At 41.0% G+C, this 24,638-nt stretch overlaps 1 protein-coding gene across 5 annotated transcripts; it reads left to right on the top strand.

Annotated features, from left to right (window-relative positions):
- Positions 1-2,780: 2,780 nt before the first annotated feature.
- Positions 2,781-23,110, top strand: HMGCR (3-hydroxy-3-methylglutaryl-CoA reductase). 5 transcript variants are annotated; one of them, XM_006074030.3, is made up of 20 exons: positions 2,781-2,930; positions 7,460-7,647; positions 8,061-8,172; positions 8,450-8,537; positions 10,009-10,093; positions 10,994-11,099; positions 13,645-13,751; positions 13,862-13,978; positions 14,407-14,567; positions 14,678-14,925; positions 15,039-15,217; positions 16,215-16,409; positions 16,735-16,893; positions 17,033-17,190; positions 17,939-18,044; positions 19,851-20,021; positions 20,301-20,441; positions 20,532-20,690; positions 21,173-21,327; positions 21,462-23,110. In XM_006074030.3, the coding sequence occupies exons 2-20, from the start codon at positions 7,483-7,485 to the stop codon at positions 21,514-21,516; spliced, it is 2,667 nt and encodes an 888-aa protein (XP_006074092.2). In that variant the 5' UTR covers positions 2,781-2,930; positions 7,460-7,482; the 3' UTR covers positions 21,517-23,110. The 5 variants fall into 5 exon arrangements, with proteins under 5 accessions (XP_006074092.2, XP_025152174.2, XP_006074091.2 ...); XM_006074029.3 differs by having other exon boundaries at positions 2,799-2,942; XM_044925478.2 differs by lacking the exon at positions 2,781-2,930 and adding an exon at positions 4,865-4,962.
- The last annotated feature ends 1,528 nt before the right edge of the window (positions 23,111-24,638 follow it).

The following is a 24,638-nucleotide window of genomic DNA, read 5'->3' as shown; positions in this document are numbered from 1 at the left end:
CACACAAGAAGACACACAGATTTCCCTGACCACCCGACATCCCACTTTCCCCTTCTACGTTGTGTCTTTGCCAAATTTTGTGATCTCTCATTAAGTACAAATTTTTAAGAGCGGTAAAGATTCTTTCACATAAATTTTGGGAATCATATATAAGTTGTTTTAAGAATATCAGATCAGATCAGTCGCTCAGTCGTGTCTGACTCTTCGCGACCCCATGAATCGCAGCACGCCAGGCCTCCCTGTCCATCACCAACTCCCGGAGTTCACTCAGACTCACATCCATCGAGTCAGTGATGCCATCCAGCCATCTCATCCTCTGTTGTCCCCTTCTCCTCTTGCCCCCAATCCCTCCCAGCATCAGAGTCTTTTCCAATAAGTCAACCCTTCGCATGAGGTGGCCAAAGTACTGGAGTTTCAGCTTTAGCATCATTCCTTCCAAAGAAATCCCAGGGCTGATCTCCTTTAGGATGGACTGGTTGGATCTCCTTGCAGTCCAAGGGACTCTCAAGAGTCTTCTCCAACACCACAGTTCAAAAGCATCAATTCTTCGGCACTCAGCCTTCTTCACAGTCCGACTCTCACATCCATACAGGTTCTTTATTACTTGCTTTTGAACTCATAATTTTATTGGAGTTCATAATTAAGCAGAATTTGGGAGTACAGTTTCCAAATCTTGGTCTAAAGCCTTTTTTTGAAAAACCTTTATAATCCTTATTTGAATTTACATTAGTAAGCATTTGTATAAACTGTAATCATTCTGAGATATCTGGTCCTTTTGACTTATAGGGACATTAAAAGTATGACAAAGTTTCTACCTCTTATACAAATCTTTCTTCTTCCTTTTGATAAAACTCATAATAGGATACTTCAATTTTTGGTTAGTTCCCTTTGGTCTTCTTCACTGTGAAAACTCTTTCCTTCCATTATAATTAATTCAACAAATAGTTAAGAAGCATCTAATCCTACGAAGAGGTATAAGATTCAGAAAAGGCAGTTTCCATGTCTGTCATGTTGCCACTATAGCTCCAGTGCCAACCAAGGTGCCCTGCATATAATAGGTGTTCAAAAGTATTTGGCAAAGAAATACAAATAAAGATCCTACACCGAAGAAGCAGTCTAAGTTTTAGCTCTGGGTTCAAATCCCAGTTTTCCTAATTATTACCTATTTGATCTAAAGTAAGTTGTCTAACAAACTCATTTTCCTTGTAAATGTAAATAATATCTATTTCATAAGGGTCATGAGAATTTAGCAAGAGAACAGTTTAATAAAACTTCTCCTGAGTGTATAGTATGTATCACGGACTGCATTTCAAAATACAGGGCTTTAAAAATTGGATTGCAATGTGTGTTCTTAAGACATTTCCACATAATAAAATAATAACACAGGTCATATAATATGGACCTGTTTGGGTGTTCAAAGTAGAAAGAGATGACGTATATTTAAGGGAATTAGGAAACAAGGTGATATATGAAATGGTCCTTGAAGGAGAGTTAGGATTTCACCAGTTAAAATGAGCAGGCATATCCAGATGGAACACAGAGCTCACAATCGGGAAGGTAAAAAAGTACTGAGATGTCAGTTATTCTTTTGGCTGAACCTAGGGCCGAGGTCGGAGAAGGCAATGGCACCCCACTCCAGTACTCTTGCCTGGAGAATCCCATGGACGGAGGAGTCTGGTAGGCTACAGTCCATGGGGTCGCCAAAAGTCGGACACGACTGAGCGACTTCACTTTGACTTTTCACTTTCATGCACTGGTGAAGGAAAGGGCAACCCACTCCAGTGTTCTTGCCTGGAGAATCCCAGGGACGGGGGAGCCTGGTGGGCTGCCGTCTATGGGGTCGCACAGAGTCGGACACGACTGACGCGACTTAGCAGCAGCAGCAGCAGGGCTGAGGTAAAAAGTGAGACACAAGCAAGAAATGTGGAGTAGGGCCATACTGAGGTTGCCAGTTTCTTTAATCCAGTAGGCAAAGAGCAACTCTTGATGGGTTGGGGGCAGACCAACGGAATTATAGGATTTGAAGGTGGAAACACCAAAGTGGAGAGACAGGTTAGGAGAGGTTATTGCATTATTTCAGCGAAGAGATAATAAAGGTCTGCAGCAGGGAGTGGTCAGAGGCAGCGTAGACATAACAAAGCAGGCACATTTCAGAGAATGGAGGGTCTGTGACTGGTGCCAGGCGCTGGAGGGAGAGAAGGGGAGTGGGAGAGGAGAGGGGGCGAGTGGTTTGGGGAGAGAGACCCCGTGACTGAAGCCATTGACACTATTTACAGAAAGGGGTAAGTCACAGGGAAGTGTGGGGTTAGGTTTCGGAAATGGGTCAGCTTGAGGTCTGAGTTTCTCCTTTCTGCCACCTTCCCTTTTTTATATCCAGGTTTTCAGGGCCACCTCCACTTCCTCCTCCTCTATCCACTAAGACATTGTGCTTTCTATTCTCATTCTCAACCCTGCGCTTATCTTCAGGCCCCAATTATTCTGTTCCCTATAGTACTCTCCCAGCCAGAATGACCCCAGGTCAGATCCTGGACTGGAGGACACTCCACCCGCCAGATCCCCTATCGTCTTCGCCTAGGCAGCTTCCATGCGTGCGCCTCCACGGCTCTATGACCAATAGGCAGGCCCCAGTGCTGGGATTCGACTCGCTATTGGTTGGCGGAGCCATGGTGAGAGATGGTGCGGTGCAGGTTCTCAGCACCAGCGAGAGCTGTGGGCGGTTGTTAAGGCGACCGTTCGTGACGTAGGCCCGTCAGGCCGAGCCAGCCCCAGATGATTGGCTAGACGATCGGACGATCCTTCCTTATTGGTCGCGGTGTCGTCCGGTGCCGAGCGTGCGTAGAGCGAAGGTTCCTTCCGCTCCGCGTCTCCGTTGACTGGAGACGGGCGGAGCGCCGGCTCCCGGGAACTGTGGCCTCTAGTGAGATCCGGAGGTGAGGAGGACGGTGAGTGGGACATAGTTGGGGTTGTGTAGGTGGAGGTTCTCGAGCTCCGTCCGACCCTGCCGGGAAGGGGCAGCTGGCACCGTCTGCTGATCCGGAGGGGAGCTGAGCGGGAGGCTCTGCCCGGGGTGGCGCCTCGGTCCGGCGGGGACTGCGAGGAGACGTCCTTGAGGCGCAGCTGGCCGAGTGGCGGCCCGCATCTATGCCGGGGAGCCGCGGGACAGGCTAGGCCTAAGGGGCGGACAGGGGGCCCGCCTCTTCGGGGCTGCGGTCGCTGTCCATGGACCGGCGGGGCGTCGCCGCGTTCCCTGGCCCTGTCCGAAGCCGGCGGTGCTGGCCGCGCAGTCGTGATCGTTGGGGCGACAACGGTGCCAGGCGGGGTGACCTCGGGGTCCCCTTGATTCGATAAATGCTGGGGGGTTGTGGGGCAGACCGGCCCGCAGCTCGAGGAAAGGACGCGAAAAGTCTATATGGTGCCATGGTTCACGCCCATGCTTGCTGCTGTTCTTACTGGGTTCACGCCCTGGCGCTGCTGTTCGTCAGCACCTTTCCGTAAAGTGACGGATGAGATCTCCATAAATGCTGCTGACTAGCTCAGAGCTGTGGATTTGCATAGATGCATCCGGTTATTTCTTGGAGAAACGAGTTGAGAGGATGCGAGAGCCCAAGGTAGAGACTTGCCCAAAGACTTAAACGACTCTTCTTTTTGCGAGAGGCGTCTTCTCCTTGGTGTTGATTACTGATGTCCTTTAATCTAAATTCTGTAGGTTTTTCGGAATTATTTGGTTTTGGTATTTTGGCTAGGAGAAACGTACCTTGGAGATTCACAAATAGAAGTCAGTTTTTACGGTGGGAGGAAGTTGATGTACTCCATCTTAAATGGTCGTTTGAAATTGTTCAGGGCTTGAAGACTTGCCTTCCCAGCATCACACAATGTATTTTTTGTTGTTGTTGTTTGCTTGTGGATTGATTTTTCTCTTCATGCAGCGAGAAACAGTTTATGATTTAGAGGTAATCTAGCGAAGACTCAAGAGTGTGCTTTGGGGATGGACTGGATTTTGAGGGCCTTCCTGGTGGTAGTGTCTTTCCAATTTGTGATAAAACTTGGGAGTAAAGACACTGATAGTAATATGAAGGCTAAAAAATATGCAAAGATTAAATCATTAACATGTGAAAACTTCGTGTGTGTGGCATGAACATTTCAAGATGAAGTGTGTGCGCTCATGTTTCATGTTCTCTTTTTATTCTTGTATGATCTAGACTATGAATAGGTAAACACATCTGTATCAGTAGCTGTTTAGGTTGACCATATGAAATTGTTGATATTTGAAACTTGACCATTATTCCCCATACAAAAAATAGCAGTTTCATATGGTTCACTTAATACTTGCCTTTGTTAAGGAACTTTGGAGCTCTAGCTTTATAAGTGAATAAAAAGATATGTGATTTACAAAGAGGCATAATGCCATAGAATTGAGTGTAGAATCCAGGTTTCCTGATTCCAGTGCAAGAATTTTTTTCCCCCCTAAGATACTGGGTTGAGCAGCAGAATGTTAATCCTGTTGGAATTAAAAATGACTCAGTACAAGACATGGTTCCTGCCCTCAAAGAGACAAAACATACACGGCAATTAATATAAGAACAGTGTAAGATAGTATATAATCAAGTACTGGAATATACAGCATAGGAAGAGCACTGAGTGGGAGAAAGGATTAGAGTAGGATGCCAAAGCATCCTTTTCTGCAGTTTGCCAGAGTAGGTGGTTTTTGTAGCACATTGGGTTAGAGTTTGGGGATTCAGTTTAATTTAAATTATCCATTCTTTTGAGTAATCTATGAAATGTTTGCAGCATACTTCTGTCTGTCTTGGCAAGGCACACATTGCCTAACTTGATTTTTTTAAACTAAAATTTATTTTTATTGCAGCATGGCCTAAACACTTTGAATTTGCATGAGCCATCCCTGTTGCCTGCTGGTGCCATTTGCAACTGCTGATGAAGTTGGAGGATTGGATTCCATGACATGTACATGCTTTGCATAATCACAGGGATATAGGGAGCTTGCTAGTGGGAAATGAGATGTGTGTGCAATTATGGTGACTTTTGACACACCCTTGTACATTTGGTTACTCATTTTGTTTCCAAATAGGTGAGGTTCTCTGTGTTTGGGAATGGTTCATGGGCTTCTGTGTCAGTCTTTATCTGAATGTTGCAAAGATGACTTTACACCTAGGAAAGAAATGTCCCAGAATTGACAATGTTACCATGAAGCTTTTGAGGGAAAACATAATGTTCCTAATATATAATTATGGATTAATAATGCTCAACCTATTTGTGATCAAATTGGAGTGCCTTCTTGCTAGCAGCTCAGATTTTAGTTCTGCTGAATTCACTTTTTGATGGTGAAAAATATATTGACTCAATAAGGGAGTACTCTAAGTTGAGAAGGCTTGGGGAGAAAGGAGTATTAAAAATTTTGACCTAATTTTGAAATGTATTTTCAGTTAATTCATCTTCTGGAACATTGATGCTATTAGACTAGTTTACAGGGTTTTTGTTTTTGTTTTTAAATATAAGGAAGTTATGTGATAGAAGGCCAGCATGAAAATCTAGGCTCTTATGAGGTTTTTAGTTGAAATGAAGTAGAGTTCAAATCTAAGATACGATTAATATTCTCCAGTACTTCAAGTCCTTGCTAATTTAACAAAAGGTATTTTTGTTATTGTTCATTTTCCAGGGATAGTATAGAAAATATAACTTTCCCCCCCACCCCCTCCTCCTCCTTAATATGTTCTCTGAATGCAGAGAACTGGGGCCCTTGAAGAGGGGGGAATTATATCCATACCCTGCTGCTGCTGCTAAGGAGGCCCTTTAAAAAAGTCATTTTTAGGTCAGGTTCAAGATGTGTCAATAACATGCATGCTATTGTAGCTTAAGAATTTATTTTTAAGTAGCAGGTATTTCTCGAGCAAGTGCTATTAAGATACATGAGTGCAAGGCACTGGAGGATGAAATGAGAATAGAACTCAGGGAGGAAGGTTGAAAACCTGAAGAGACACAGGCGGGTGCATGCCACATATCTCAGTGCCTGCCAGCCTTTGAAATTGAGACCCACATTAAGAAATACATGTTATGTCAGAAGCCAGGACATACACTCATATCTATAATTTCCTGAAACATACTGTTTCAGGAAAGAATACCTACCCATACCACATGTCTAACCCACAGCTATTTTCTTCTTGTATTGTAAAATGTTTGTTCTGACTCATAAACTTGTGTTCATGATCCCATTGATCCAGTGAAGGGATTATGACCTGCAGTTTGGAAACCACGTATCTCTCTGGTGGTCTGCTGTGGCTGAAGCGTAAAGAGTAGAGCGCTCTGAGTGATGCAGTGAGAGGTGATGCTTAGTAACTGCTCTGGTTCCTAAGTGTCTCTAATTTTCTTTTCCCTAATCCTTTAAATAGATTAATCCTTTATTTTCCTTAATTTGATGCTTTTTTATTTTCTTCTTCCATACACAAATCACTTGCTTAATTAGCCTAAATGAAAGATTCATTTGAAATCTTGATTGTCAGTCAGTGGGCCTAAAATTTAATCTTAATTTTAATTGATTTTAATGGGTGGTTAATATGGTTTATCATAAGCATTAATTTTAGTGTAAGAAGGCTTATAAGTTCCTATATTAGAGATCAATAACTATATTAGATTTTTAAAAAATCAGAATATCAAAATTATTATTACTTAGTCAACAAACATGGAGAAGCTTAGTTATGGTACTCACTAGATCAAAATAACCCAAGTTCTATTGGAAATTTTTGAATGCCACATATGTCTGCTTTGGCCAGCCAGCCCCTTATTCTTCTACTGGTCCGGCATTTTTATTAACTCTTAAAGTCTGGGGAAAGACCTCTAGTGACAGCGACATTAGGAAGGTTAATAAACATCATTCTGCTAGTGACATCATGCCATGTGTTGTATGGGATGGAAAGGCCTAATGGACTCGTGCCCTTGAGGGGCTTTATAAACTAGGAGAGTGATTTATAGGACACTGACGGAGAAGGTGGTTTGGTGCTTACCTTTTGCGCAACTAGAATGTAGAGAGCGAGCATGGTGCTTATACCCATTTTGTGTCAGGGTAATCAGAAAATGAATGTGAGTGGTTGTTTCTCACTTTCGTTTTCCACTTTACTGCTCTCCTTGGCTGAGATAATAATCAGGAGCGGAGATATTTATTTGGTTTGATCTTAAATGCTCAAATTCATACAAGTGGTAAGAAATAGCTGCTTTTAAGCTGTTTGCTAGTGAATAATAGAGGATTTAAATATTGTGAATAAAAGAGTAATGAATCCTGTCATTTGAATTTTGTAATTATTTCCCAGAATTACAAGGAACACTACCAAATAGTATTATCCTTAAGGTACAAGACACTGCATACAAAAGCAGGGTTTTCAAAGCAGGGTTTAAAACGTTTTCTACGGTGAGCTGTATATTAAGTGTTCATCCTTGGTGTTCCTTCCAGGATCCAAGGACTCTGTAGCTACAATGTTGTCAAGACTTTTCCGAATGCACGGCCTCTTTGTGGCCTCCCATCCCTGGGAAGTCATAGTGGGGACAGTGACGCTGACCATCTGCATGATGTCCATGAACATGTTTACTGGCAACAATAAGATCTGTGGTTGGAATTATGAATGTCCGAAGCTTGAAGAGGTTTGTGAGATTGATCTGATTTTTGACTCAATTACATTTTAAATTTCTCCTTTTAGAGACCATATAATCAAAAAAACTTATGAGTAAAATTTTTATTTCAGTATTCATAACTTACCTCAAATTTTCATTTACTTATATTTACTTGTATTTACTTATACAGATACTTTCCTTTTGCTTTTGGTATACAAATGAGTGTAATTGACTTGACCTGAGAAATCTAGCTTTCCTAAGTGACTTAACAGTAAAAAATGATTGGCTTAAACATTGGATGTTTAAAACTTGGGAGTTAATATTTTATTTGCATTTTAATATTTTACTTGTGCCTGCATTATCATGATGATACATAAACTAATGATGCCATACAAAATAAAAATTCTTATTTTTGATTTGGACTTTTCTATCTCTCCCGATAGGATGTTTTGAGCAGCGACATCATAATTCTGACAATAACACGATGCATAGCAATATTGTATATTTACTTCCAGTTCCAGAATTTACGCCAACTTGGATCAAAATATATTTTGGGTAATAATTTTATGTATGAACCTTTTTGTGCACTATCAGCTTTTTTTATTTCCTGTGGGAATTTGCCTGTTTAAATCACAGGGGCGGAGCGTGTGTGTTGCTTAGCGTGTGCTGCGTCTACTAAGTAGTTTCTTTTCATTCAAGTTAGACGTTCTGCTCTTTGAGACCTTAATAGCCTGGAGAAAATAATATTTCCTTCAGGATACTGTAGGACTGTATATTATTCTGTGTGTATAAGGATGAGATTTTTCAGTTTGTTGCATTTTGTCATTTATAGGTATTGCTGGGCTCTTCACAATTTTCTCCAGTTTCGTATTCAGTACAGTTGTCATTCATGTCTTAGATAAAGAATTGACAGGTTTGAAGTAAGTATTTAAAGCATAAATATACTTTCTTCCAAAATATATTGTTAAGAACTTTTCTACTCCATGTTATACAAAGCATTGTAATATTTAAATTAGCAAAAGTTTATGGAAAATAGGGGAAAATTTTTCACGAAATCAGTTAGCTAATACCTGTTAATGTTTTGCTGTGTTTTGTTCCCCATTTTTTTTATGCTTAAAGAAAACTTCTGAGATCATACTCTGTATACTGCTTTATAACTTTTATGCTTATGGAAAGTTATAAACATCTTTGCATGTCCTTAACAGCTAGCTGTCTAGTATTTTCCTATATGAATATATTGTAGTTTATGTACTTAATCCTCTGAGTTGGATTTTTTAGGTCATTTAATCTCTTCCATTAATAACAATACTGTGATAAGTGTCGTCCTAGCAAATTTTTGTTCTTATTTTCTTAGGATACATCTGTAGGAGTGAAACAGTAGCCACTGTAGGTCTTTAGGGCTTTTAAGGGTCATTATTGCCAACTTAACTCTCCAGAAAAGTTATCCTTCCATAGATAGTATTTTAATTAATGAGAAAAGAATTACATACAGTACGCTGGTTTTCCTTACTACCTGAAAATACAGCTCTCCTATGAAACCTTTTGTAAGTGAAGAAGCAGTCACCTTAGAACACATCTTCCTAATGGATGCACACAGTGTCTATCTTTGAACTCAGTCATGTTCGACTCTTTGTGACCCTGTGGACTGTAGCCCTCCAGGCTCCTCTGACCATAGGAATTCCCAGGCAGGAACACTGGAGTGGGTTTCCATTTCTTTCTCCAGGGGATCTTTCCCACCCAGGATTGAACCCAGGTCTCCTGCGTAGCGGGTGCATTCTTTGCCACTGAGCCATGGGGAAGTTCTGGAGGCACACAGTAAGCCGAGATGCAGCGCAGGTGCGCTTCAGAGCCGCGGCAGCTTGGTGCCGAGATGCTGAGCACAGCCCCTGGGCAGTGCCACTCTGCTCCAGGTGCCCACGGCCTCTGCATCAGCTCCCTCAAAACAAGCACTGCGTGCTCTCTTCACTTTTCACCTTTTTTTGTAAGAGTGAAAACCCTCTTTGGATTACTTTTGGTTAGCAAAAATGAGTACTATGTAAGTCTTTCTTAAAAGTGAAGTGGCATGAAGTGAGCTTTTGAAAAGTGGGGGATACCTGTATTCCACTGTTTGCCCCCATACTAATACACAAGAATGCATTTTTTTCTTTTACTAATGATGCTGTTTTGCTCTAAAATTATCCAAAGGTGTTTCTGTGTATTTACATTTTTAAACATTGAAAATCTTCTTAAATAGTTTGGCTAATAAATTTAGCTTTGAGGTTGTCAGAGGGGTATAGGGTATACCTCTTGGTCTGTAAAAGGTACACCAGGGCAAAGTTTTGTTTTAGGAAGGGATTTTTACTGATATTTCTCTTGTTAAATATACCTGATCATGTTGTTTTTTCCCCCCAGTGAAGCTTTGCCCTTTTTCCTGCTGCTGGTCGACCTTTCTAGAGCAAGTGCGCTAGCCAAGTTCGCCCTCAGTTCTAACTCACAGGTATTATTGATGAGACGTGAATGTACGTGGTATTCTTTTCTCTCAGGTTGTTTACATTAATAGGAAAGATTAATAGAGCTTGTTTTTAGTCCATGATTCAGGAATTGCGTATAATTTTGTCCAGTCTTAAGACTGGTCTTCTTAGGTGCCCTAGGAACTGTCCCATTTTTCTGCCAACTCAATTGTAATTCCACAGCTTCTAAAATTTGGAATTTTCTCCATTTTCTTTTTTGAAGGTTTCAGAACGTAAGGTATTATGTCTTTTGGATAAATTACAGTATCTACCTATTGAAACGCATTAGCGAACAGACAGGATCTAAGGGAAGAATCTCAGGGTAGATTGATTTCTAAACCCCTTGAATTAACACTAGCATTATTTCATCGAACGTTTCATCTTGGTGTTCATTAGTCACTTTAAAGAATGTAACATTTTTAGTAATACTGAGTATAAAATATCATGTACTTCTGCCCTGAGCATGTATTTGATGTATATTTATGATCATTTGAGCATTTTGACAAGGATATTGAAGTTTCATAATACTAACATGATCTCAAAAAATTTGAAACTAAGAACTTGTGTCAGTGAGTGGTAGCCAAAATATAAAATGATGTAGGAATTTATGTGGGATTTACATGGCAGGACTCATATACCACCTCAAAGGAATCTTCCTAAGAAATAACTCAGTCGGTGGGTGGGGAACGCAGAGCGGTGTACATATTCTTCTTTTAGACCTTTATATTGTTAGTATCCTTTATATCTGGAATGCCTGTTAGTCTTACCATATTGTGTATTTTATTCTTAATATAGTATATTCAATTTAGTAAAAGCCCTGGGATGCTCCAAAAGTTCTTACAATGATTTCCTGCCTTCTCCTCATTTGCTCTGTTTGTCTGTTTCAGGATGAAGTGAGGGAGAACATTGCTCGTGGGATGGCGATTTTAGGTCCCACCTTCACCCTGGATGCTCTTGTAGAATGTCTCGTGATTGGAGTTGGTACCATGTCAGGTTTGTAAACAAATTTTAATATACTTTAAAGTTAATTTGTAGAAGAGAGAGAGGAACACATTATGTTAGTTAAAGTCTGACTTTTAAAAGTCTGACATTACAAAAATTAAAAAAATTTTAATTGTATGAATATGTAGGTATATCTGATCTGACCTTTTGTCTGTCTGCTTTAGTGAAAACTGAGCAGGTTACGGATATATTTTCACTCTTACTATCTCATCATCTTCTCTGGTGCTCCACTTTTTTGATGACTTTAAGATGTTTTTGTCTGGTTTTTAACCAAGATGGGACTCTAGGCTCATTTAGAAAGCCATCTTCCAGCCCCTGATATCATCTGGACTGACTGAATGAGTCAGTTCCTTCTGTTTTAACTGTCATGTAGGAGACAATGCAAAAGTTGGGAGTTGTACAGATCTGAGTTGGGTCCACCTAACAGAGTGGTTAGGAAGATTCAATCAGTGTGCAGTACATCTTAGCACTGAGCCAGCATTGACCCTAAAATATATGTTTATTCATCCTTAACTGGATAGTAGAGAACTAGATGTTAAACATCAAACATAGGACTCCATTATATAGGACAGAAATTGTGGCCTCGTGGAAATTTGCCAGAAAGAATATATCATGCTGTTGTCAAGGTCTCCTAATCATTGAGACTAGACTTCATGGCCCTCTCATGAGGGCCGCACTTGGCTAACTGCTCTTCTAGGGTATTTCCTGGTGCCTTGGTGCCCTCAGTAAGGGATTTGATTCTTTCAGAAGTAAATCAACTTTTAAGAGAGTAGTTAGTTGTCATTATTAGTTGAGATCTGTTCACTGGATTGTGTATAAGTATATATAATGTTTCTTCTAACATATTTATTCAGTTATTTAATCTATCAAAACTTACTCAAAACTTATTCAGCAAAGAATATTTTTTAAAAAGTTTTAAAATGTGTATTTCTTAAACTTTACTTTCTTGGGGTGCAGTTTTAAGTGTTGACAAAGATGTACTCATGTAACTGCCACCACAGTCAAGAAAGCATTTTTGACCAGGTGAAAATATAACTATGTGATTTTAGTCAAGAAGAACAGTATATAAGAAGATGAGAGGATTATCTGGGAATGTGGAAAGCAGTGGAAACTGATATGGGAAATAGGGCGATGACTTGGGTCAGGATGAGGCACATGGATAAAGGAAGTGATTCAATTTGATGTTGGAAAAGCCAGCAAGGAGGCATTTACAGCCATACAGAAATGGGAAAATAAATGATTTGGCTTAGAGTAGAAGAAAAGGACAGATTTAATACTTAAGGAAGTGGCAACCCGCTCCAGTGTTCTTGCCTGGAGAATCCCAGGGACGGGGGAGCCTGGTGGGCTGCCGTCTATGAGGTCGCACAGAGTCGGACACGACTGAAGCGACTTAGCAGCAGCAGCAGCAAGGAAGAAACGCTTGGGAAAGCCAGTAAAAAAGAAAAAACTCTGTACTACTTGGAAGTATGTAGTGCTGTCCCCTTGTAGCAACAAAGTGGCACAAAGAAACTGTGCCCTGGGCAGAGTGAGGAAGAATGGCCGAAGGGCGTGTGGCAGCAGCGGCTGCACAGAGCGGAAGCGCGGGCAGCGGGGCTTAGAGCGTTGGGCAAGCACGGTTTTGATACTCTCGAGTGTGAAAACATTCTGTTTGGCTACTATTTAAATGTAGTTGTTCATAATGCTTTTGACATTGTAATTTTGCATTCTCTTGAATTTCTGTCTCAGAGTACTAGCTATAGAACTTTTAGGAAATACAGTATATGCTTTTTTCTTTCATTTAGTCCAATGATCTAATACAATTCAGAAAATAAAATCCAATGTTGAATTTTTTTAAGTTTTGTATTACTCTAGTTAGCAGTTTTTATGGGAGAAGGGAACCAAATGAGATTACCAAATGACACCTGAAACATTTGTTAATTTTGGAGGTTGGGTTGCCTTTCTGTGTTACATCATTTTTCAAAGAGATCAATGAAATGAACTGAAATTTTAAGACTGTCAATAGATACCACAGAGGTTATATTGAAATGACAGTTGAGTAGTGCACATAAAATATTTATTATGATACTATATCAAGAATGATATAACAGGCAGTGTGTTTTACCAAAAAGTCCTTGGTGCACAGGTGAATTGCTTCTGTGGTGATGAATGGGATTGGACTAGTGGGATAACCGGGTGGAAGGCATTTGCCCCATTAGAGTTCTGTCCCTGATATCTATCCTGTCTCAAAACAGAGTACTGCCATTTGATACAAGGGGGTGATCGGATGGCATTAAGCACTGCCGTGCCTGGCACTGTGACTTTGGGGACGTGGGAGGAGGCAGGGTCTCTGCCCTCAAGGGAGCTGTCCCTCTTGCACTCGGGCTTCACAGCACTTCTGAGCTCCTGGCTTCCTTTTCCAGTAGATGGCAAAGGGCTTAGTATGCCAATACTATCACGTATTTGTCTACCTATAGGAAGAGCCTTGTGATGTAGGCAGCTGCAGAAATATACATGCTACTTACTCCCTAGTTCACGCTTTTCATTTTTCTCTAACCAGGGGTGCGTCAGCTCGAAATCATGTGCTGCTTTGGCTGCATGTCGGTTCTCGCCAACTACTTCGTGTTCATGACTTTCTTCCCAGCTTGTGTGTCCTTGGTTCTGGAGGTAAGAGCTGTTCTTACTTATGGCACTAGTAGAAGAAGAAGATTTCTCATTACGTTAGTTCACCTAAAGACAATCGGCACCTTCTAACATAACACTGACTTCCTTTGTAGCTTTCTCGGGAAAGCCGCGAGGGCCGTCCAATCTGGCAGCTCAGCCATTTTGCCCGAGTCTTAGAAGAAGAAGAAAATAAGCCAAATCCTGTTACTCAGAGGGTTAAGATGATTATGGTAATTACATGATTTCTTTTCCTTTCATTATCTTTGGTTCCAATATCATATTCTGCTTTTCAGTTTTTTTTTCCCCTTCTTGTCTTTCTACAATTTTTGGCTCTTGCACGGATATTCCTCTTCCTTTTTTTTTCCCCTCTTATCTTTTTCCTCATTCCTTATGAAATCTCTGGTCTTTGCTCTGCCCTAAAGAGATTTTTTAAATCCTTCCACTTTCTCTTTCTTTGCAACTCTGTTCTTTTGGGGCAGTGTTCTCAGCCTTTCACGGGGGTTGCCCCTTTGCTCAGTCACGTAGCGAGCCCGGGGCTTTCTTTACCTGGTGAGGGAGGGCATGGGAGGAAGACAGTGTTCGGTTATCCACGTGCAAAATGTGAGTTTAGGCTCCATTGATATGTAGAGGGTACATGATTTTTAAACTTTTATTTCAGTCTCTAGGCTTGGTTCTTGTTCACGCTCACAGTCGCTGGATAGCTGATCCTTCTCCTCAAAACAGCACAGCAGACAATTCTAAGGTCTCTTTAGGATTGGATGAAAATGTGTCCAAGAGAATTGAACCGAGTGTTTCCCTCTGGCAGTTTTATCTCTCTAAGTAAGTTCCCTGAGCCCTACTTTGAATCATAGCACTCTGTGCTTCTGAATTTAGGTTATGCCTTTTTTATTTCTGAGTAATAACATTTTCATTTGCTTTCTTCTATTTAGAATGATCAGCATGGATATTGAACAAGTTATTACCCTAAGTTTAGCTCTCCTTCTGGCTGTCAAGTATATCTTCTTTGAACAAGCAGAGACAGAATCGACACTCTCGTTAAAAAATCCTATCACATCTCCTGTAGTGACCCAAAAGAAAGTCACAGACGATTGTTGTAGACGTGACCCTGTACTGGTCAGAAATGACCAGAAATTCCATGCAATGGAGGAGGAGGCCAGGAAAAACAGAGAAAGAAAAGGTGATTTCTTATTCTCTTCATTTTCCGTTCTTCCAATGTTGATTTGTCAAGAAGTTGAGTCTTTTTTAAAGCACAAATTCAGTGTCTGAGATTTCTTTTGATCTCTTGAACAGTTGAGGTTATAAAACCCTTACTGGCAGAAAATGACACCTCAAACAGAGCTACATTTGTGGTGGGGAACAACTCCTTACTCGGTACTTCACTGGAACTAGAGACACAGGAACCTGAAATTGAACTTCCCGTGGAGCCTCGGCCTAATGAAGAGTGTCTGCAGATTCTTGAGAATGCAGAGGTGAGAAAATAGACTCAAGCTTGGTATCTTTCTTAAGAAAAGGAGTTTTTCATTAAAGGAAGGAAGGAAGTTACAGCTTCTGAGTACCTGTAAGTTCTCAGCACAGTGTTTCATGGTTTACAGTTCCTGGTCTCATTATTTATTCCCTGCAACCTTGTAAGATAGGTATAATTTTCTCCATTTTTCAGATGAGAAAATGTTGGCTCTAGGAGGGTTAATTAAGTATGTCCCAAAGTAAAACAGAAAACACTAAAGCTGGGATCAGGAGTCCAGGCTTTACTGACTGAAGACTCGGTGCGCTTTCTACTGTCGTTTGATAGAGAGAGGAGCAACTGCTGTTTGTATATGTGTGTTAAGGCCTAGGAGCGCTTTGACACAGAAATGAATTTCAGAGAAAGAAGAGAGGTTTGAGGGGCTTTTTGAGTTTTTAAAGTAAGCTTGATGCTCCTGAGGAGGCTTGTTTTCTTTCTGATGTTTGAACAGGATGTCCTGCTGACAATCCCTGTTTGACTTAGGGGTTTAGCATGACTGTTATGTTCCATTCCTATCTGCTTACGCTGATTCATTCCAAATGTATGTGCATATGAGTGAGAGTAGATTTTATCACTTTCCCTCATTCTTATTAATATGTGTACCAGTGTCTCAACTGCCATGCTACATACAAAACTTACAGGGTGGGTGTCAGAATCTTAATTATGAGATTTTTTCCCCCTATGTATGTCACTTGAAAAATTTAGTGTTTTGGCTTAACATTTTGTTTAGCTTTGCATTTTTATAAAGAATTTTTATTTTGATGTTCTCATTTCTACTCAAATCATCTCCTCCTTTAGAACTTCAAATTCCTTTGGGTTCTCAAAGTACTTGTATTTTAGTTCTGCAGAGAGCACTGTTTGTATAACATGGTCTATTTATTAATAGTATGAAGTATGATTCTTCAAGTCTATTTTCATTTCCCTCTATCAACCCCCTTCCATTTTTTTTTTTTCCATTTCTTTAGAAAGGTGCAAAATTCCTTAGTGATGCTGAGATCATCCAGTTGGTCAATGCAAAGCATATCCCAGCTTACAAATTGGAAACTCTGATGGAAACCCATGAGCGAGGTGTATCTATTCGCCGACAGCTACTTTCCAAAAAACTTCCAGAGCCTTCTTCTCTCCAGTATCTACCTTACAGGGACTATAATTACTCCTTGGTACGTTATTTTCTGTATTCAAGCAGGTTTGCTTTATAGCTTTAGTCTTTCAGTCTTCTTCTTGATTCATCTTTTAAACTTTCATACTTTTATAAAACATTTTCCTTTTGAATTCATTTTACTGTAATTTTGTCATCAAAATTCAAAAATACTTTCCCTGTTATTTACAGTCATTACTCAAGAGTTTAGTGTTTTCAAGACTTTTTAAAGAGTAAATAAAAAAACTGGTTGGAAATAATACACTAAAGGATTAAGTTTGAAGGAATGACAGGGGCTGGGTATTTGGTATATAGATTTTCACTTGGTGCCTGACGTTACCTTTTAGGTGATGGGAGCTTGCTGTGAGAATGTTATTGGATATATGCCCATCCCTGTTGGAGTGGCAGGACCTCTGTGCTTGGATGGAAAAGAATTTCAGGTTCCAATGGCAACAACAGAAGGCTGTCTCGTGGCCAGCACTAATAGAGGCTGCAGAGCAATAGGCGTAAGTGGGCATTTATGTGTCTGCCTCTCAAGATACTCTAGGCGGTGAGATGAGATTTGGGAACAGTCAAGGAGACCTTTCGGGACAAGCAGAATTTTTTTCAGGATTAATGTCTGCTCTTGTCACACCCTCTGGATAGCTTGGTGGAGGTGCCAGCAGCCGGGTCCTTGCAGACGGGATGACTCGTGGCCCAGTGGTGCGTTTTCCCCGTGCTTGTGACTCTGCAGAAGTGAAGGCCTGGCTTGAGACGCCTGAAGGGTTCACAGTGATAAAGGAAGCATTCGACAGCACCAGCAGGTGTGTGTGGGGGTGGGGGTGGGGGCTTATATGTGCATTCACATTTATTTCAGAACCAGCGCCATACCTAGGATGGCGAAATAGAACTGTAAACATATTGCCTTCTTAAGATGATGTAACGAAACATCAATTTTAAATCCATGCTTTCAGAATAGTGATGTTAATTCTTGGTTGGGCTGGAGTGGGTGGGGTGGGATGGGGTGGGCAGAGCAGAATATTGATTTCAGTGAATAGCTACATAGAGGTTAGTTCGAAAAAACAGTGCGAGCTAGTAAGTTTGTATGTTGGATTTACAAGGCTCATTTTGATTAGGCTATTACTTTGCCCTAGAACAGTTTTGATCTAAAATTGCCCTAGGGCAGGATTGCCTGAGAAAAAGATTTTCCAGGCAGGATAGAGGTAAATAAATTAGTATAGTAGATTTACTTTGACTACAGAAAATTAAATTGATAAGGATAGTCAATACAAATGATAACGCCAGTATAGTTCAAGTTTTTATGCTTGTTTTTATATGACCTTCTAAAGTTTGTCATGAAATGACTTTCTGTATCCCTTCCTTCTTGCAACATGTAAGAATGAGATACAGCTGAAGCAGTATTCTAATAGAATATTTAATCAAAGAAAAAATACTTTTAATATGTAGTCTCCATGAGTTTTCTCTTAAGTATAAAATGAACAAACTAAGCTAGACTTTAGGATAATGTCCATTTTCTTAAAAAAAAAAAGTCTTTGCTTATTTTGTTTAAAGGTTTGCACGTCTACAGAAACTGCATATGAGTGTGGCCGGACGCAACCTTTACATCCGTTTTCAGTCCAGGTCAGGTGATGCCATGGGGATGAACATGATTTCAAAGGTGAGCATGGATGGACTGTAACAGAATTTGCTGGAGTGATTATCCCTGAAGAAGGGAGCAGACTCACTCTGTATGCCCTCCTATATTTTTGAATTTTACACCCTGTGCATATACTACTCAAGGAGTTAATTGATTGAAAGATTTTTATTGAAAGGTCAATATTGATACATGTAGGTCATGTTATATAAATCAGGCATTTGTTGGTTGGTATTGTTCATATTTGAGATATTTAATCTAGAGTTAGCATTCAGCATGCTCCAGGTCTACACTGAAGGGCTGGGAGGAATCTGGGGATTAGTGCTTCAGAACTTTGTCCTGTAATCCTGAAAGCTGACTTCTTCTAGAGACTTCAAAACACACATTTAAGAAGCCAGGTTCATGTCTGTGTAGTTCCTTTAATTATCTCCTTATAAGAAGACTGTGTATAGCTCATCTTTTTTCTACTAATATTTGTTATTTATCAGATAGAAATGTAAAATTTTAAAGTCAACTAGTCAGGCTAATTATGCTTTCCCAGTTATAAGGACTATTCAGAAAGAGAGTATAGTGACTAAATATATATGCTTTAAAAATTTCCAGTAAATAGCAGTTCCTGAAGAAAAAATTACAAATGGAATTACTTTGACCCAGCAATTCCACTTTTGGGTAGACACCCAAAAGAACTGAAAACAGAGTCTCAAAAAGATGTTGGTATAGCCACGTTCATAGCAGTGTTCACAGTCGCTAAAAGAAGCCCACGTGTCCACCCACAGATAAAGTGTGGGATGTACATTCAGTCCTAAAAAGAAAGCAGAAAGAAAGAAAGAAAAGAAAGTGAAGTCGCTCAGTCGTGTCCGACTCTTTGGGACCCCACGGACTGTAGCCTGCCCGGCTCCTCCATCCATGGGATTCTCCAGGCGAGAGTACTGGAGTGGGGTGCCATTGCCTTCTCCAAGGGATCTTCCCGACCCAGGGGTCAGACCCGGGTCTCCTGCATTGCAGGCAGACGCTTTACCATCTGAGCCATCAGGGAAGCCCCAAAAAGAAAGCATGCCACATGCGAAATGTGCACGAGCCTTGAGGGTCACATACTAAGTGAAAGAGTCTGGTCACATAAAGAGAAGTACTGCATGTTTCCCCTGAAGAGTTAGCTCGGTTAGTTAAATCCATAGGAGCAGAAAGAAGGGTGGTTGCCAGGGGGTGTGGGGAATGAGGAGGTGTTTAACGGGCATGATTTGTGGAGATTGCTGACACAGCAATGCGAAGGTTCTTAACAATACTGAACTATGCACTAGAAAATCGTCAAGACGGTAAATTCTATAAAGTGTATTTTACCACAGGTAAAAAACCATTTTTTTTAATTCCCAATTTTTTTAAATTGGGTTTTTGAAGTGTGAGTTAATTGATCTAACTTGATTAGAAGTCCTTGGAAGTCTTGTTATATTCTGTGTAAATCCTAATGACATTCCATTTACAAGATTTACTTGAATGTTTGAGTTCTCTTTACTGGCTTTGGTAACTTGGGCTTGTAGGTAACAATTTAATAACTAGAAGAGGGGATTTATGATACATTGGTCATGGATTGGGGTCCTCACTCCCCAGTGACACGAATATAGTATTATATCCTTATTATATCCTCATGATACGATTCATCAATGACTACGAAGAACTTCATTTTCATATAAAAAACATTAGGAAAAGATTATTATTATAGTTATTGTATTTAGAAGTGTTAGTATTATTAGATACAAAAAAAGCCTCCAATTCATAAATAATTTTGTGTGTTTTAACAAGTTTTTCTTGTTGTTTTCTTTCTTTGGCTAATAGGGTACAGAGAAAGCACTTTCCAAACTTCAGGAGTATTTCCCCGAAATGCAGATTCTGGCAGTTAGTGGGAACTATTGTACAGACAAGAAACCTGCGGCCATCAACTGGATAGAGGGACGAGGAAAGTCTGTGGTCTGTGAAGCTGTCATTCCAGCCAAGGTTGTCAGAGAAGTGAGTGGATGACTAGTTTGTTAATCTTTCACTGGATTACAGAATTGGGAAGAGAAATAGTTACACTCTAAGTAAACTTGAACATATAGGGGAATGTTTCATGTTCAAGATGACTGCTTCATTCACAGACCAAACCTTACTGCTGCTTTCTGTTGACGTCAGGCTTACACGGGGCCGCATCTACACTCCCTTGTGTTCTGGAGGCACTGAAAGTAGATCTGGTAACCCATTCCTAATCTTCAGGGGAAGATGTAAAATGTGCACAACTCTGTGTCCTAGGTATTAAAGACTACAACAGAGGCTATGATTGAGGTCAACATTAATAAAAACCTGGTGGGCTCTGCCATGGCTGGGAGCATCGGCGGCTACAACGCCCACGCAGCAAACATCGTAACTGCCATCTACATTGCCTGTGGACAGGTGAGGGCTCCAGCCGCCACCTTTCTTGTCTTTTGCTGCTCTAAAGAAAGAGAAGTTTTATATTTTTACTTTCTATTTTTTTTTTTTCAGGATGCAGCACAGAATGTTGGTAGTTCGAACTGTATTACTTTAATGGAAGCAAGCGGTCCCACGAACGAAGACCTGTATATCAGCTGCACCATGCCATCTATAGAAATAGGAACCGTGGGCGGGGGGACCAACTTGCTCCCTCAGCAGGCCTGCCTGCAGGTGAGACGCGTGGGGGCACCGCCTGCAGTCGCCTCGAGCCCGGTTCCGATTCGTTGAGGTCCTCCGTGTTGCTACCTGATACCGCGCATCACTCGCCTCTCATTTTAGCCGGTGTTTCCATTCGTTTCCCACCGGTCTAACTCAGTGTGAATAAGTGTACCGCTAGCCAGGTCACGGGTGTCAGGTTCATTGTAGTGTATCCACCGTATGCTGGCTGGGAGATTTTGAAAACGCAGCACATCCTGTGGGGCCTGGTTCTGTTCTAACGGTGTTGCTGTTGCTGCGTTGCTCAGGCGTGTCTGACTCTGCAGCCCCATGGACTGCAGCACGCCAGGCTTTCCTGTCCTTCTCTATCTCCCGGAGCTTGCTCAAACTCATGTCCGTGGGGTTGGTGACCTAGTTGCCCTCGTTTTAGTTGATCGAGTAGGAAGCTGTTGCCATGACTGGAAGGTTGAGTCCTGCTGTGTCTGTCCTGGCTGCAGATGCTAGGCGTCCAAGGAGCGTGCAGAGACAACCCCGGGGAAAACGCGCGGCAGCTGGCCCGAATCGTGTGCGGCACGGTGATGGCGGGGGAGCTGTCCCTGATGGCAGCACTGGCAGCAGGCCATCTGGTCAGAAGTCACATGATCCACAACAGGTAAGGCTGACAGACTGGTTTGATATATTTTCCCCATGCTTAAAATATGCAGTATAAAAACCCTACCTGTCAGATAAGCCCCAGCTTAACATTTTGCATTCCTGATATTTTGCATATCTGCTTTTCTGCCGTAGGTCAAAGATAAATTTGCAAGACCTCCAAGGAACTTGCACTAAGAAGGCAGCTTGAACAGCCTGACCATTCAGAACTAAAAAACGGGCATTGGGTTCTAAAGGACTAACGTAAAATCTGTGAATTAAAAAACTCAATGCAATGTCGTGCTGAGAATGAGTAGACATGATCAGTGAGACGACTGCTTGGTTTCTGGCTCTTTCAGAATGATTGAGGTTCTTCTTTCCATGCAGAGTTCTCAGATCTGAAAACAGTTTACATGCTTTACATGCTGTGTCCTCTGCAAGATCTCGACATGGATATTATGCCTTTATAGCATCACAGATGGTAATCTACAGCACACTTCTGAAGGAGAATACAGCTGGAAAAAAAAACTGTTTTCTTTTCATGGAACTCATGGAGATGAGTGTGAAATTGAACCTTCCTCCTGTCCACACCCACCCGGCCCCAACCCTGGGCTGAAAATGGATTTTTAAATTATATTGTAGCTGACAAAACTCCTGATTTCATAGTTAATTTATTAAGTCTGGGTTGTAGACCTTTAAGAAATAAGAACTAAGTTTATTTTTTGTAAACTAATACTCCATTTGGTGCTGGTCTATTTTGATTTTGGGGGATAGCCAACATAATTCTTCAGAAAGGGACCTGCTTTCTTCAAAGGAAGAATTCCTCTTATTCCCAGATTACAGAATAATGTGCTAAGCAGTGCTAAACAGTTCTCTTTCAAGAAAACAAATCACTGCATTTATTTCTGCAGGCTATTTGTTCCGAGAGGACTTGTCTAAATATAAATGTTTGTCTAGATTGATTATAACATATCTTTCAGTATATAAGGCTTTAAGAAGCAGAGTTTTGTGCTCTTTATTAAAGATACAAGAACTCTTAATATGGCTTAGACAAAGGTGACTATTTATCAATGAAATACAAGTCTGTGACCTCTCTCAGAACTCAGAGGGTGGAAAAGGACAGGTTTGGAAGAAAATTTACCATTTCTTGAAGCCAACTTAAATTTCTTAAGAGGCAAATTTATTTAGCTGAAAAATCTAGGTAGTTTTTGTAAAGAACTATACCAAATCTGTATATGTTGTAATAAAGTTTCTTGTGCTAGGAGTTTATTAAAAGTGTTCAAGAAATAAATAAAAATCAACTGATATTCTGGTAAAATACTCTAAGCTTGGGCCAGAGCAGACAGTATTCTTTAATGTTGTCCAGGAAACCCTGGCTTGCTTGTTGAGCCTAATGAAGGGGAGAGTCCTCTTTCAGAGCCAGTGAAGGCACCGCATGAATGGCCTTGGAGGGAGTGTCCCTTCCTGTGGCCAGGAGGTTGGTGGCTGAAAGGTTCACACAGGGCTCTTTGATGGACCCAAAAAAGCTTCCTCAGGGGGTCAGCAGAGTTGTTGAATCTTAATTTTTTTTTAATGTATAACTTTTGTATAAATAATAAAGAATTCCTTATTTTGTATTACATCAGTGCTTCAAGTGTTGGTCTTGGAAGGCTGGAGGCTCATGCAGAAGATGGACTTTGAGAACCATTCCAGTCATGCCATGGCAGCATGGAGAGCCTGAATGGTGGTGTCTGCTTTATTGTTGGGGAAGACTGACATTTTCTGTTGTTATGTAAAAGTTTAAATTGTTTCTGTTGTGACTTTCAGCCAGTGACTTCTTATTTATCTGAATTTTTTATGGAAGTGGCAGTGAAAAATATTTTGGGTCCTCATTTTGGTGATTGTAACACATATCATCTTGCTAAACTGATGTTTTGTACAATTACTAAACTGTATACATTTTGTTATACTTTTTCCCCCCCAGTTCCAGTAAATTATGAAAAGGAAGTTAATACTAATAAGTGTAAGCAATAACTATTTTTTTGTTTGGATTAACTATAGGCCTGTCTGAGATTTAGAAGTTTTTAAAGTTTGGTCAATGTGGTACCTCTAATGTGAATTGGTGTCCCAAGACCATTTATCATTCTCTATAATCTTCTCCAACTCTACAGGAGCGGCAGGCCAGTTTAACACATGCATTAAGACTATCTTTCTTATACTTTGAATTGTTCAGATTTATCATCTCAACTGGACTACTTTTGGATATTGGGGGTGTGACGGTTAGTTGAGAGGACGGAGCCATAAAGATTGGACAGCCAAAACCAAATGGCCATTGCAGGAGTGCATATAAGCTTTTCCGGCTGAGTTCAGCTTAATATAGCTGAGGTAGGCCTCTTCAAAAGCTGATTCCCATTTACTCGTGATTTCTGACTTTACTGTCATAGTTAAACAGCTGTGTATGAATCCCTAAGAACCAAGCCCAGATACTTGAAAATCATTTTGAATTTTTCTCCCAAGGCGTCTTGTCCAGGTGGCCCCCTCGAGAGAGCATCAGGCTGGGCAGGAGACAGGGAAGGAGTTCCATCTCCTTACTGCCTGTCGAGCAGTGAGATGCGTGTGGCAGAGAGAGCATCAGGCTGGGCAGGAGACAGGGAAGGAGTTCCATCTCCTTACTGCTTGGCTGAGCAGCGAGATGCGTGTGGCAGCGCAGGGTGTCCTCGTCTCAGAGGCTGCTGAATTAAATCCAAGGAGAACCGCCCACATTGAAGGGTCTGAGCTCACGAGAGGCCACAGAACAGTAAAACCTCAATACAAATCCACTGGGAATAGAAGACTGAAGTAAAAGCAGTAAATTCACTTACAGAACTTTTAACACCGAAGTTTCTCAAGCTGTCCTCTTTCTATTTGGACATGAATTTGTTAAGAACTTTGCCCAGTTAGCAAAAAATAATAGAAAACTTCTATACTGTAAGCCAAAAGAAGATAGCAAGTGATTTAGTTTATATTTCAGCAGATTCCCTTCTCCTTATGATGTGCATGGAACCCCTGCCTCATCACACACACGTATGCTTTTTGTTCTTTTCCTCCTGAGCAAGTTGGCAAGCTGCTGAGGGCGGTGTGGCCCCTCTCAGGCGGTGGCCCTTCCAGACAGTAGTTCCCTAAGGCCAGGGGAAGCCTGGCGCCTCCAGCTGGGGTTGGGGTGGAATCAGGTGGAGTTACACGGTAGGTGCCTTCAACCTGACAGCCTTGGTCTGGCGTGGGGCCAGGACCCTGGCAGATTTTTCTACTGTTGCTGCTGCTGCTCTCATAGTCCTGGATTTCAATCTGAGGGTCATGGTATTATTGTGAACAAGC

Source organism: Bubalus bubalis, chromosome 11, assembly GCF_019923935.1.
Source record: "Bubalus bubalis isolate 160015118507 breed Murrah chromosome 11, NDDB_SH_1, whole genome shotgun sequence".
In the NCBI taxonomy this organism is placed as follows: Eukaryota; Metazoa; Chordata; class Mammalia; order Artiodactyla; family Bovidae; genus Bubalus; species Bubalus bubalis.
Note: the sequence above shows the minus strand (reverse complement) of the source record. Positions and strands in the feature narration are given on the sequence as shown.

Bases quoted from the DNA above. Each gene is read 5' to 3' on its own strand.
- HMGCR (XM_006074030.3), top strand. From the start codon at position 7,483: ATGTTGTCAAGACTTTTCCGAATGCACGGCCTCTTTGTGGCCTCCCAT. The intron at 15,218-16,214 runs GTGAGAAAATAG...CCATTTCTTTAG, and splicing joins AGATTCTTGAGAATGCAGAG to AAAGGTGCAAAATTCCTTAG. The intron at 16,410-16,734 runs GTACGTTATTTT...GTTACCTTTTAG, and splicing joins GGGACTATAATTACTCCTTG to GTGATGGGAGCTTGCTGTGA.